We start from the raw sequence: 15,008 nt of genomic DNA on the forward strand, positions 1-15,008 counted from the left end.
AACTGAAAGGAAAACCCTAGAGACTACCCTCGGTCTCCCACTCTCCCCGATTTCCCTGTCTCCCGCATCCTGCCATTCCTGCGCCGCATGCCCGCATCATGCGCCGCCAATCCCCTTTCACACCGGCGTGCGCCGCCGCCAGCGCCGCGTGCTGTAGCCGCCAGCCGCCAGCCCATGGACGAGCTCCTCCTCCTCCTCCTCCTCCTTCGCCGCCGATCGCCAGCCCGCCGACGAGCTCCTCCAGCACGGCCTCATCGTCGCATACAGATGGCGGCCGGGTGGAGCGTGTGCCCCGTCGGCGACGTGCGGCGGCACGTCGAAGCCGAGCTCGCTGCCACCGTGCTAGAGTCCCTGACGAAGGAGGCCGCCGCGCCGCCCGCATGCCGCATCCACCCCTTACCCCTAGTTGCGCCGCGCCCCGCTGAGAAGAGGAGAGGCCTGGCCGCCTGGATGGTTTGGTTCGCAAGCCTAACGAGCTACCTCGAGCTTTCAAATGAGCCAAGCCAAGCTGGGTTTCTAGCTCGTTACGATAACGAGCCGAGCCGAGCCAGCTCCTATCTTAACGAGCTTGACCGAGCCGAGCTGGCTCGCTATCCACCCCTAGATATAGTATTATCTATGGTAAGTCTTAAATTTTGCATATATTTTTTATGCTATTTTCTTTGGTGGGTGTCATAAGGCGTATTGAAGGAAAATAAAACTCCTCAATTTAGGTAAGCAGGTACTCCCTCCGTTTCAGGTCATAAGACGTTTTGATTTTGGTCAAAGTCAAATTGCTTTAAGCTTGACTAAGTTTGTAGAAAAAAGTAGAAATATTTTCAACCCAAGACAAATTTATTATGAAAATATATTCAATTTTTTATTTGATGAAACTAATTTAGTATTATAAATATTACTATATTTGTTTATAAACTTAGTCAAACTTGAAACAGTTTGACTTTGACCAAAGTCAAAACGTCTTATAACCTAAAACGGAGGGAGTAAATATTTAGGACTGATGTAATATATTTGTAAATAACAAAATGATATGCAAATTGTAAAGTTACTTCCAAAAAAATTATCATATTTCTACAGGGAAGGACGAAGGAGTATTATACGTCTTTTACAAAAAGTACTACTAGATGGAATAATTCTGCTGGAGGTCATGGGTGGAGGGGTGGCTTTGGTCTCAATGCTGGTCCGAGCGGAGGTGGATTTAATGGCGCTGGGTTCCAGCATTCTTTAGGATTTGCTGCTCGGCCAGATGGAGGTGGAGTTGGTGCCGGAAACCTGGTTTTTGGTGCGGTACCAGGGATGTCTGCTCCTGTTTTCCCGGCTGCTGGCGGAGGTGTGTTGCCGGCTGGCGCTTTGCTGACTGGTGTTGCGCCAGGTGGTGGATTGCAGATGGCTGGTGGTGGTGTGCTGACTGGGGTTTTGCCGGCTGGCGCTGTGCCGACTAGTGGTGCGCCGGGTGGTAGATTGCAGATGGCTGCCGGTGGTTTGCAGTCTGGTGCTTTGCTGACCGGTGGTGTGCCAGGTGGTGGGTTGCAGGCTGGCTTCCCGACGAATGATGCTACTCCTGGTGCCGGGTCAGTTGGGGCAGGTGATCTTTTGCTAACTGGTGGTGTGTTGGCTGCTACATCGGCTGTTGCATCGGAGACTGTTTCGTTAATGAAAATTGCTGATTCAAGTAAAGGAAACACCCAATAGGATAGGTTAAAGGTGGATGGAGGTGGGATTCAGACTAGAGGTTCGGGGGCAATGGTCTCCAATATTTCTAGTGGTCCTACTGCTGGTGGTCCTGCTGGGGGTTCTGTACCTAGTGGAGGAGCTTTTGGTGCTTTTGCTCTTGCTCCTTCCGCTTCGGTATGTGGAGGTGGCAAGGAGTCTCAGGTTCATGGTGAGCCGGTTCAACATGAGATGGCAGCTTGTTTGGTTGATGTTGGCAAAGGCAAGTCAAAGGTAGAAAGTAAAGGATCAGGTAAACCTTATTGCTTTAGATGTCTTACAAAGGGGCATACGATGCAGGATTGTTCTTCTAAGTTTTACTGTGAAATTTGTGAAAGTGTGGATCATGTTGCTATCCGTTGCCCAACTTTTAGATCTACAGTTAAACCTACTGCTCAGTTATGTGGTTATGCTGCTGATGGTCTGGGTTTTTTTTCATATTCCTCTCTCAGCTGGTCACAAAATTAAACATGAGCCTAGGGCAGCTTTGATTAAGGTATCAAAGGGTAAGCTTTCTGTAAATGATGTTATAGTTGAGTTGGAAAGGTTAATTCCTGGTAGATGGAGGTGGGTTGTTCATGACAATGGTGATGATACTTTCCGCACCATGTTTCCGTCTGCTGCTGAATTAAGGCGAATGGTGGAATGGGGTAAGGTGCATACTAAGGTTGGTGAGGCTGAGATGGAGATAGTGGAGAGAGGTGTTGGTAATGAAGTTAAATATGTCATTCCAAAGGTTTGGGTGCAGTGTAAAGGTCTTCCCTCTGAATTAAGAGAGTACTTAATTATTTGGGCGGTTGGCTCTATTCTTAGCATTACAAAGGCTGTTGATATGCTCTTTACAAGAAGGTATGATATTGCTCGTTTACAAGTTTTGGCCCTTGACCCATCTCTGATCCCTGATGTCGTTGATGTGGTTATTGGTGATCACTTGTATGAGTTGGCTTTTAAGGTGGAGCCTGAAAGTGGGGCTGACGAGCCTGTTCCGATGGAAATGGAAAATGTGGATGATGGTAATCTTGAGGAAAAGGATGATGGAAACATGAAACAGGTTTTAGGGAAGGAAGTTGGGGGTGATTCAGGGAACAACTCCATGATGGGTTCTGGTGGACAGTCTAGTGGAGTTGGTGGATCGTCCGTACCTTCTGCTCAGTTGAGTTTGTTACCTGAATATGATGGCTTGACTACTTCTGATGAGGAGTTTGATGGCCTGGAGGAAGAACCTGTAGTGGTTGAAAAGCTAAGAACTCAGGAAAGTCTGGGGGCAAAACTTGCTGCAATTCCTGAAGCAGTAATTTCACCTTCTAGGAAGAGCAAGAGAAGAGCAAGTGATAGCGATCAGATTGTTCTTGAAAGAGCTGAGAAGCTGAAAACTGAAAAGAACTTGGTGAATATGCAGGCTAAAGGTAAGTCTCAAAATAATATTTCGTTTTTACAATTTACAAATGATCAGATATGTGCTTCTCTTGATAATCTTGGTGTCATTACTTTGGGTACGAATTTTTTATTAGATGATGTTATTAATGATTTAAAGAGTATAGAGGAGAAGAGATTAGGGAATTTTGTTTGTAGTTCAGTTAATCAAGCTACTACTTCAATTGTTGAGAGTGAGTTATTAGATGACCATTTGGATGATAATACTCTACTTCAACACTTATGTGGTGATATTATGGAAGAGGTGATGGATTTAAGTGGTGTAGATGATAATTATTCTCATGCCACTTTGAATTTTTTGGTCCCTTCTCCTAATACTAAGAAATCTGCTAAGAAGGGGAAGAAAAAGAAATCCATAAAACAATAGTTTCTTATGAAAGGTATTTTTTGGAATTGTGATGGGTTTAAGGACCAAAAAAACATAAGTTCGTTTCTGATTTAACTAAGGAGCATTAGCTTGATTTTATTGCTTTGTCTGAGACTATTAAAAAAGATTTTTCTCCAAATGCACTTAAAAATCTTTGTGCTGGCAAGGAATTTTTGTGGCATTGCAAACCTCCCAGAGGTAGGTCTGGTGGTCTTCTATTGGGTATTAATCTACTTAATGTAGACATTGGCCTTATTGATGAGGGGGACTTTTATATTAAGTTCCATCTATGTAATAAAGTGGATAAGTTTAAGTGAGCTTTAGTTCTGGTTTATGGGCCTGCTCAGAATGAGTTTAAGGAACAATTCCTTACTGAGTTAGTTAATATGTGCAGTCATGAAACCTTACCAATTCTTATTGGTGGTGACTTTAATATCCTGCGTAGCCATGATGAAAAAAACAATGATAATTATGATGATAGATGGCCTTTTCTTTTTAATGCTATTATTGATGGGTTATGCCTAAGGGAGATTCAAATGTCCGGTAGGAATTTTACTTGGGCAAACAATTTAGCAAATCCAACATATGAGAAGCTTGACAGGGTTTTAATGTCTACAGAGTGGGAACAGAAATTTCCTTTATCTTCTGTGGTGGCTCTTAATAGGGATATCTCTGATCATACCCCTTTACCGTTGAATACAAATTCTTCATCTCTGAGTAATGCTCAACATAGTTTTAAGTTTGAACTTGGTTGGCTTTTACGGGATGGTTTTGTTGAGATGGTGAAGGAAATTTGGTCTAGTGTTGACGAAGGCAATACTGCTATGGAGAGATGGCAGGCAAAAATTCGACGGTTACGACAGCATCTTAGGGGCTGGTCAAAACATAGTAGTGGTTTATATAAAAAAGAAAAGAAAAAAATTTTAGATAAGTTGGATTTGCTAGATAAAAAGGCAGAAAATTCCCTTTTGAGTCCGGAAGAATTGGATATTAGATGGTTTTGTAGGAATAGATTATCCTCTATTCTAAGAGAGGAGGAGATCAAATGGTATCAGAGGGCTAAATCAAAGGATATTTTAGAGGGTGATTCTAATACAAAGTATTTTCATTTAGTTGCGAATGGAAAACATAGGAAAACTAGAATTTTTCAATTACAGGATAGTGACCATTTGATAGATGGTGATGCAAATTTAAAATCGCATATTACCACTTATTATAAGGGTCTTTTTGGGCCTCCTGATGATTCTTTACTTCAATTTGATGAGAGTAGAGTTGCTGATATTCCTCAGATCTCTCTTTTGGAGAATGAGGCTTTAACTCAGGATTTCACTGAAAAGGAAATTAAGAAGGCTATTTTTCAGATGGAACATAATAAAGCGTCGGGTCCTGATGGTTTTCCTGCTGAATTTTATCAAGTTTTTTGGAATGTCATAAAGAATGACTTACTTGACCTGTTTAAAGAGTTTCACAATGGATCTTTGCCTCTATTCTCGCTTAACTTTGGTACTATCATTCTTTTACCTAAGTGTGTAGAGGCCATGAAAATTCAACAATATAGGCCTATATGCTTACTTAATGTTAGTTTCAAGATTTTTACCAAAGTTGCCACAAATAGAGTAATGAGTGTCGCCCAGAAAGTCATTAGTCCTACTCAAACTGCTTTTATTCCTGGGAGAAATATCATGGAGGGTGTGGTTATATTGCATGAGACTTTACATGAATTGCATCGTAAAAATAATAGTGATGTAATTCGAAAGATTGATTTTGAGAAAGCCTATGATAAGGTTAAATGGAGATAATTTCCAAACTCATAAAGGCCTTAGACAAGGGGATCCGTTATCTCCAATTCTTTTTAATATAGTAGCTGATATGTTAGCTTTGTTAATCAAAAGGGCTAAAGATAATGGTTCGCTTAATGGGGTAATTCCTCATCTTGTGGATGATGGTTTGTCCATTTTGCAATATGCAAACGATACTATCATTTTTTTGGAGCATGACTTACGATAAGCAAAGAACTTGAAATTGATTTTATCTGTGTTTGAAAAATTATCTGGCCTGAAAATTAATTTCCACAAAAGTGAGTTATTTTGTTTTGGTCATGCGAAAGATTGCTATGATCAATATTCGAGTATCTTTGGTTGTAAGCTTGGGTCTTTCCCTGTTAAATATCTGGGTATTCCAATGCATTTCAGGAAGCTAAGTAATAATGATTGGAAGGTTATTGAACAAAGAATAGAGAGAAAACTTAGTAGTTGGAAAGGAAAACATATGTCTGTTGGAGATAGATTGGTTTTGATTAATTCCGTCCTTTCTAGTTTAGCTATGTTCATGATATCTTTCTTTGAGATTCCGAAAGGGGTTCTTCAAAAGATTGATTATTATAGATCTCGTTTCTTCTGGCAAGGGGATGATCATAAAAAGAAATACAGATTAACTAGATGAGATATAATTTGTCAACCCAAAGATCAGGGTGGTTTGGGTGTTCATAATTTAGAGATTCAAAATATATGCCTGTTAAGTAAGTGGTTATATAAGTTAATTAATGAGAATGGTGTGTGGCAAGATTTATTGAAGAGAAAGTATCTTCATAATAAGTCTATAACCCAAGTGGATAGGAAACAAGGTGATTCTCATTTTTGGTCAGGGCTCATGAAAATAAAAAACACATTTTTAAGTATGGGCTCTTGGATTGTGAATGATGGTCAACATATAAGATTTTGGGAGGATAAATGGGTAGAAAACATGGCCTTCAGAGATAAGTATCCTTATTTATATGCTATTGTCAGAAGGAAGAGTGCTACTATTGCCAGTGTTATGGCCTCGGTTCCGCTAAATGTTTCTTTTAGGAGAGCTTTAGTTGGACAGAACCTAACTCTTTGGTATGATTTATGTGCTTCTATTGCTCACATCCAGTTGGATGATTCTTCTGATTGTTTTAGATGGAATTATCATCAGAATGGCCAGTTCTCTGTTAGATCAATGTACTTAGCTTTAATTAATAATGGTTGCATTGACAGAAATAAGTTTATTTGGAAGCTTAAGATCCCGCTTAAGATTAAGATCTTCATATGGTACTTACTTAAGGGTGTCGTGTTAACCAAGGATAATTTAGCAAGACTAAATTGGAATGGGTGTTTACGATGTTGTTTTTGTATGAAAAATGAGTCTATTCAACATTTGTTTATGGATTGTCATTATGCAAAGTTTATTTGGAGAGCGGTGCAATTCTCTTTTGGTTTATACCTCCCTAGAAGTATATCTCATATGTTTAACGGTTGGCTTCAGGGTGTGGACAAGGAAAAGAGTAAACTGATAGTTGTTGGTGCCTCGGCTTTATATTGGGCTCTGTGGTTGTGTAGAAATGATAGGGTTTTTGACAAATCACCATCTATTTCCTATATGCAGGTAATTTTCAGGGCAACATATTGGCTTCGACTGTGGGCCCAACTGCAAAAGTGTGAGGAAGATAGAGAATTCCTGTCTGTTGCATGTCGTAACCTTGAGTCAACGGTTATGTAACTTTTTACCAACCATGGATGGAGATTCACCAATAGACTGAAATAATGTTTTCCTTGTTATGTTAGGATTTCTTTTATTTTTGGTTGGTGTGCTTGTTTAATTTTGGACTGCGCCTTTTAGTGTGCTACTTCTTATAATAATTGGCTGTAGCTCTCATGAGTAAAGGCCGGGATGTTTCATTCCATTATCAAAAAAACATAAAAACATGTAGGTAGCCACTGCTGGGCTTGTCCGCGAAGGATGACGGCGCGGCGTGCCCAATTCGGCAACTTGCAGCCGCCGCACTCGCGCGCAGGCGTACAACGTTTGCAATACATGGCTTCAAGGCATGAACAACGGCTGAAAGCTACAATATTATATATAAATCCATGCAATACATGTTGCGTATACTGTATAGTGTGTACGCACATATATGTGTATCATCATGAAATGGATGTCGATGTCGTTTTCGTTTCCGAATTCCGAACGAATGTTCTAGCTAAGTGATCGATATGCAGCTCGCCTCGATCGATTCTCAGGTCGCAACGCGGGCAACGGCGGCCACATATCTTTACGATTGGTGTGTGTTCATGTTCAGTGAAAAATTAAGAAATACAAAATCAATTGAGTTAGTAAATTAAGGCACTAAATAGTTAATCTTTTTTCTAGAAAGAGAGGGCGAAGCTTTCCCCATTTCAGGTAGCGAAAATAGTAGGATGGTCCATGCATTACACGGCTAGCATCTATATAAAATTATCTAAATATTAATAAATCGAACCTTATTATCACATGGCTTTAGTCTATAAAATTCACCCCAGCTGCCACCTGATCTTACACCTCTGCCACCAATTTACCTTCTAATTTTTAGTTTTTATTGTCTCACTAGGTTATGATTTTATCGCTTTTAGAAGTCCCATCAAACACAATCACCTACTCATTTATGAGCCGCTTGCTGCCCCCTCTACTCTTCATTGTCATTGGGATTTTAACAGCCAAATCGTTTTGCTTATCCTTATGCTTATTCGTACCAATTATTAGCAAAAACAAAAGAAAAATCTGATTTTTGGGTAAAACTTTTATATGTCCGATGCTGTTGCAATGCTAAGCATTAAAACTATGGTCCTGGTTGAACCTTAGCACCCGGCATATTTCAATATAAGGGTTGCAAATCAAGAGGCTTACTGAGTAATGTAGTGTTAATGATATGATCCACTTTATCTGTCATAATGCTAAGGTAGTTTTTTCGATCCAATGTACTTCCTCTGTTTCACAATGCAAGTCATTTTAGCATTTTCCACATTCACATTAATGTTAATAAATCTAGATAGATATATATATGTCTAGATTCATTAACATCAATATGAATGTGGGAAATGCTAGAATGACTTATATTGTGAAACGGAGGAAGGAGTATCAAAGATTCATAATTTTAGTATATAATACTGTAGTATTTCAGATAGACGGTTGCTAGTTATAAAAATAAATGATTGCACCTAGATTAGTAAATAAATGAATTATAGTTATGCTGTGGGCATAGCAAATCAAACCATAATTTTGTTGGTGCCAATTCTGAACACATAAAATGCTACTGAAATGAAAAATATTGTGCATGGCCTGGTAATGCTTAGCCTAATGTTCAGTTCACTTTAGTAGAAAGCAAGTCAGGGCATCAGTCGTTATGTCTTATACCAGGAAACCTTGAGTACATAATTCCTACGAGTCAACTTCACAATTGACAAGTGGACTAAATAAATAGAGGGTCAGCTTCCAGTTTCTACATTGGGCCATTGGCACATATCTTCATAGGCCACACAGCCACCACCACCACATACAAAATGGAAGATCATGCACCAGCAATCCATCTCTGCGCCTTACCAATAAGAGTCAAAGTCTAGATACCTGCAGGAGAACAATTCCATCAGTCATTCTGGTATTTACAGTCACAAAGTTATATCACTTTTTTTTTTTGGTGCAATGCAAACTGCAACTACTATTTTCAGCATTGTGAACCGCACATCAAATTTCCAAAGTTGAATAATGTCAGTATTATTACCAGGCAAAAACAAAAAGAAGAAACAGTGAACAACGATAGAGGAACAATTGAATTGTTGGAACTATTCTCGAACTTTGGCTACATCTATCTAGCAACTAAAGGATTACTACTTCACTGCTTCATTTTGGCAGATGAGGGGCACAACCACACATAGCAGGTAGAAAGTAGAAACACCTGTTTCTAGTTCATACGTATTCTTTCAGAAATTTAAGAACCAATCAATAATTACTATGTTCAAATTAAAAGTTGTCGGAGAGGCATAAGTACACCAGCCATGTATGATTACTACCGTTTGTGATTGTACACTCAACTCTTTCTAATGTGTATCTCAATATCTCATAAGTGAAACCTCTTTTGGTCAACAAATATCATTTATCTTAGCATGGCACTAAAACAAACCTTACCAGTTTTTCTTAAACCATAATTCCTGCCATTGAAAAATTTAGTACTAAGAAATAGAAAAACTATGAACATTCAGAATGCAAGTGAGGGATCTAGTTAATTTCATCTTGAACTAGAGCTCCAAGCATCTATCAAGGAATTCTTTACTGTAGTTAGTTATCTATTTTATTTTAGAAATACGGTGGTCATCTGACAAAATCATAATCAGACAGATACTTCTTTAATCACAAATCACCATGCAAAGCCGGCTGTGTTTGGAGGTGGGTGTTGGGAACCCATCTCCCATGTACGGAAAACGGAGCGGTCCATTAGCGCGTGATTAGTTAAGTATTAGCTATTTTTTTAAAAAAATGGATCAATATGATTTTTGTAAAGAACTTTTGTATAGAAATTTTTTGCAAAAAACGCACCGTTTAGCAGTTTGAAAAGCGTGCGCACGGAAAACGAGATGGGAGTGTTGGGAACTTCCTCTTGCAAACACACCCTAACCCAAAATAGTAGACTCCACACATTAAAAAAACACACGTACTGGAGATATCACAAATGTAAACTGAATAAAATTCTAAAGGGAAGCAAATATTCCTCGAAAATTTATGTTAATAAACCTTATAACTATGGGTGCACAAGTTAACTAAAATTATTCTGCTGCACTGACCGTGTGTATATAAATGGACTAGAGTAATGCATCCTCAAGCTAACATAATCTAGTAAAAAAAAAATTAGAACTTCGTTGACAAGCAGAATGTTATCCTAGAAAAAAGATAATACAAAAAATATATGTATATATATTTCTTCCTGGTGCAAATTAATACATTTCTATGCAGGTGCAAATTAATTTCTTACTGGTGATGCTTCTGACTTTTTACCCTCTTTTGACAAGACTGAACATTAATTTTTCGAGTAAATAAAAACAAAATACCATGCAATTATTTTCCATGACAAATCTAAATACTTCTACATCTTGCAATGTTCAAAATTCAAAACAAGGTGGACCGCAAGGCTTCTAAAATGTCATCTCGCTCAAACAGGTATTGAATGAAAAAAAAAACAGTGTTACCTTCTGAAATGAGCGAGCAAATTACTTATTTGAGACGCCAGATGATTCAAATCTAGATTCTGTGCTTTTTATTTCGTGTTTATACAACTACACCTATTAATCTGTTATGCAGTTAAATGCTGAAAACATAAGTACCTGCAACATAAGTACTTGCGTAGGGATGAATTGGGGCGATGACACAACTTTCCCAAACTTTCTTGGCCTGCAACGAATCAAGTTGGAGCATGAAGACACTGTGAGCAGCCCATACAAACATCACCTTTATATCCTGAGCATACCCCAGCTTTGTTACATACTCTACATTCAACCTAATCTCCGGGTTAAGAACATTCTTCAGCTCATACGTCTTCTGCAGCACCCACTTGGCAACACCTTCAGAACAGACTTTCCTCTCCCACATTTGAAGGCTTCCGCGAGAGAAAGTGGCGACGCGAAGACAATCACCTTCTGTCAGCCAGGTCTGAGTGTAGCAATTTGGATCGGAATCGGAGGGCCACTCAATCACGGCGGGGGTTTGATCATCCAAATCAAACTGAAGAATGGTACTCCCATGATCACCAGAAGCCATCCAATACAGGGCATGGCCAACAAGTATGCCAGGATCACGAAAGAAAAACACCAAGAAGGGAGCAGCTACTGAGATGAGATCACTCCATTTGCCGGACTCCGAGCAGTAAACGCAGGCGAACATCTGTGTGTTGTTGCCGGCGACGCCTACCAACACCACCTTGAAGGGGCAAGAGCTGAACCCGTCGTCGGCATTGGCAGCAGACAGCACTGCCCCATTCCAAATGATCTTCTCCTTGCCGTCAATCTCCGGCGGAACGGCCACCCGGCGGTGGTCGCCGGTGTCGGGGACCCACACAAGGATCTCATTCTTGGCCCGGTTGAAGAGGAGGACGCGGCCATGGCGGCAGCCGTAGAAGCGCCACTGGCCGCCCTCGTCCTCGGCGAGCCGCAACCTGAAGCGCTCCCGTGGGATGAGATCCGGCGGATCCAGAACGGACCGGAAGAAGGGGTATCCGAGGTAGTCCTCGAAGACGCCGATGAGGGGTGGATTCCGGTGGCGGGCGCGGAAGCGGCGGTGGAAGGCGGGGTCGGTGACGAGGCGGCGCCAGCGCTTGCAGACGAGGGAGGCGCGGGGGAGCGAGGAGGGACGCGGCGGGAGGCGGAGGAGGATCTCCGAGAGGAGGTCGTCGTCGTCCGGCAGGGTCACCGGCGGCGCCACTGAGGTGCCGCGGCGACGGCGGAGGCGGTTCATCTCGCACGCAGCGTTGGGGTTTGGCTTGGGGGCGGCGGTGCGGTGGTGGGGAAGAGCTGGTGGGCCGGGGCTGGCGGCGGCCGGCGCCGGCGCCGGCGAACGGTGGATGGTGTGGCACAGTGGCAGTCTGTTTCGCCTTCTCCTCGGCCAATCAAAAACGATTTTTGCGGACGACCTTATTTTTCAGGAATATTTTTATTTTTTGAATTTTTTATTTCTAATTTTAAAATAAACCCTCTCAAAACTAATTTTCAAGATCTTAATTTTTAGCACGCTAGCCGGACTAGCTTGGTAAAATAATACTATCATATCAGTCTGGCTAACGTGCAATGTTATTTGATCACGCTGATCTCATTGGTGTGGTGGTAGCGTTATTTGGTCACGCCACGTGACAGGACAAAACTATCACGCTGGTTGTGTGTGGTGTTCAGTATTATTTTACCACGCCGGATGAACTAGCAGATTCTGAAAATAAGTTTTGGAAGTATCTAGTTTTAAATTTAAAAATCTACATAGTTCAAAAAATATAAAAAATATATTTTTTCATGTGGAGTAAAAACAGTTTTTTAAGGCCGTGTTAGATGAGGTTTGGAACTTCTCCACTTACCAAGTAAAAGGAAGTGGCAAATTAATACATGATTAATTAAATACTTTCTCCGTTTCAAAATATAAGTATTTTTAGCTATAAATTTGTCCGTTCAGAACAAATGTTGCTATATTTTGGAATGGAGGTAGTATTAGATAAAAACTTGAAAAATAGATTAATTGATTTTTAAAGCAACCTTTTTATATAAACTTTTTGTAAAAAAACATATCATTTAACGGTTTGGAAAAACACGCATACCGAACCAGAGATAATTAAGTTGGGAAAGTTCCCACATCCTTAAGATGCTCACATGTAAAAAGAGTTAGGAGACCCGCATGTATTTTTTTCACCCAGCTCAATTTTTTCAAGTAAATTGCACCTATGGTACAACAACCTGGCAGGTGGATACGATATAGTGTAAGAACTTGAGAATTAAATGTCCAAGTACAACAACTTAACAAGTGAAAGCGTTCTGGTATAAGAACTTAATAATTTATTAGTATTTTGGTACATCAACTTGGCTAAGCATATGCTAAGTGAATTTTTTTCACGATATCAATATGCCATTACATAGTAATCCTACGGACATTACCTTATAATATTGAATTTAATCTTTAAGAATTATACTGCACATACAATTTACATCCAATTACCTTTTAAGAATTTTTTTGTTTTCTTCACCTTCTCAAATATCAACCGAAATATAATAATTTCTATATCCAGTTTAATTGACTTTCAGCTATCAGTTATTAGGATAAAAATATAAATATTCTTATACAAATACACGCTAGTATATTGTCAAAATAAGTACTTAAAATTGAATCTATATAAAAAAATGCTCCAAATAATTAAATTGTCGCATATCTTCTTAGGTTATTGTATCAAAATCATACCTATCTTGCAAGTTGTTGCATTTATATGATCACTTATAAAAATTTTATACTACTAAATTGCACCTACCTACCAAGTTGTTGCACTAAAACACTCATTTCTCAAGTTCTTGCACTAAATTGCACTCATCTGCCAAGTTAATGCACCGTGTGTGCAATTTACTCATTTTTTCCTATATCTTCATCTCCATCCTAATTTTTTCTCTCCCATCGTGTTCGGAAGTCTGGTTTCTCATCTCCTACTCCCTCTTTTTTCATGCACCCAAGCTTACCGAACTACTATAGAAAAGGAGGAGCTTGCTTCACTCTCAACACACAGCAAAGTGGAGTACAACTCACTTTCATGTTTAGGCTGCTCTATAGTAGAGTTATAATATAGTAAAATAGTGAGAGGAAGCTCTTGAAGGAGTTGCCCAATGGTCGGAGTTTTCTCCTAGGAGTCCTAGAGGAGTGCTAGAGATGTCAACATTCTTTCCAAGGGAGATCTAGAGGAGGGTCGAAGATGTCGGTGTTTACACCCAAATTTGGCACCTATGGATGAAATAGGTGAAAATTGCCAAAGTTTGGAAAGTGTTGGGTTTCCTTCACAGGACCGGTCAGACCGCAGGTATGTGGGTGGTTTGACCACAGCCTGAACTCCGGACTGACCGCAGGTGTTGACGATCGTTAGCGATCAGTTTCGACCATCAGTACTACCAAAATAGAAGGGAACTAGTTATGCTTGCAATGCATTTATATGTTAGAATAATAATATTCCACTAGTATTTGGTTCACTAACTTTTTGCAGAGAATAACCATAAAGTGGAGTAGAATCGACATCAATTCAGACGATAAATCAATCGGACGATGTCGAGAATCAAACTTATTCATGAATGGGCCAAGAACTCAAAATTAACACGACGAATTGGGCCAAAATTCACAAGTCTGCGGAGAGGAGCAGTAGAGGAGGCCACCAGCCAAATTGTGGGCTGGATGGGCCGGCCCCTGGTTCGGCCGAACCCACCTGGCCACCGTTGGATCCAGGTTTTGGCTGGACGGCTGAGATGAAGCCCCTATGACGGTTGGAGGGTAATTCCGACCATTCCAACCGTCGTAACCGTCATAGTTCAGCTATAAAAGGGCTTCACCTCCTCACTTCCTCCACACACCTCAAGCATATTCTCTCAAGTTTAGTTTAGTGTTCTTAAGCTAGTGGAATAGGAATAGAGTAGAAATCGGAGTCCGGAAGCCTTCAGAAGAGTTCGGTTATGGCTCTAGTAGCTCTTCTCTTCTCTTTTGTAAGCTTTGTACTTTATTTAGAATACTCTTCTTTATACATTTATGGAATTGAAATACTTTCCGAGTATATGATTGCCAACTTTACATTATGTTCATGTTATATTGAATATACTACTAGCTCATCTAGGAGATGTTTTAGTGCGGGTATAATATTTGCGTATGCAATTGCTCTATGCCATGACGATGATATTAGAGTAGTATCTGGTAGTTTAGACGTAGTGTCTAGCTTACGGGATATCATTATTTGGGGTTATATGCTGCGGATGAGATGTGGGCCGCTGATAGTGACAGCTCAGTACGGGTATTCCTCCGCGCGTGTATATAGTACTAAGTTAATTTCCTGGAGAGGATACTCCTCTGTATTTAGCCCCGGTTGTATGGTTATGACGGGCTGTCGTAAGGAACTCGGCAGTCAGGGGTGGCTTCTCGAAGTACCAGGTGGGCATCGGATAGAGGGTATTAGCTAGTATATCAG

At 40.4% G+C, this 15,008-nt stretch overlaps 2 protein-coding genes across 3 annotated transcripts; one reads left to right on the forward strand and one right to left on the reverse strand.

Moving 5' to 3' along the window:
• The first annotated feature begins 6,322 nt into the window (after positions 1-6,322).
• LOC136356645 (uncharacterized) lies at positions 6,323-7,027 on the forward strand. Its single transcript, XM_066310889.1, has one exon. The coding sequence runs from the start codon at positions 6,323-6,325 to the stop codon at positions 7,025-7,027; it is 705 nt and encodes a 234-aa protein (XP_066166986.1).
• A 1,485-nt stretch (positions 7,028-8,512) lies between these two features.
• On the reverse strand, positions 8,513-11,903 carry LOC4338407 (F-box protein At5g03970). 2 transcript variants are annotated; one of them, XM_066310957.1, is made up of 3 exons: positions 10,863-11,903; positions 10,654-10,720; positions 8,513-8,905 (listed from the first exon to the last, which is right to left on the reverse strand). In XM_066310957.1, the coding sequence occupies exons 1-3, from the start codon at positions 11,777-11,779 to the stop codon at positions 8,891-8,893; spliced, it is 999 nt and encodes a 332-aa protein (XP_066167054.1). In that variant the 5' UTR covers positions 11,780-11,903; the 3' UTR covers positions 8,513-8,890. The 2 variants fall into 2 exon arrangements, with proteins under 2 accessions (XP_066167054.1, XP_015637980.1); XM_015782494.3 differs by having other exon boundaries at positions 10,654-11,903.
• Positions 11,904-15,008: the final 3,105 nt, after the last annotated feature.

The sequence above is a fragment of the Oryza sativa genome, chromosome 5 (assembly GCF_034140825.1).
Source record: "Oryza sativa Japonica Group chromosome 5, ASM3414082v1".
NCBI lineage: Eukaryota > Viridiplantae > Streptophyta > Magnoliopsida > Poales > Poaceae > Oryza > Oryza sativa.

Excerpts from the sequence above, each read along its gene's own strand:
- LOC136356645 (XM_066310889.1), top strand. The coding sequence starts at position 6,323 with ATGGCCTCGGTTCCGCTAAATGTTTCTTTTAGGAGAGCTTTAGTTGGA.
- LOC4338407 (XM_015782494.3), bottom strand. The coding sequence starts at position 11,779 with ATGAACCGCCTCCGCCGTCGCCGCGGCACCTCAGTGGCGCCGCCGGTG.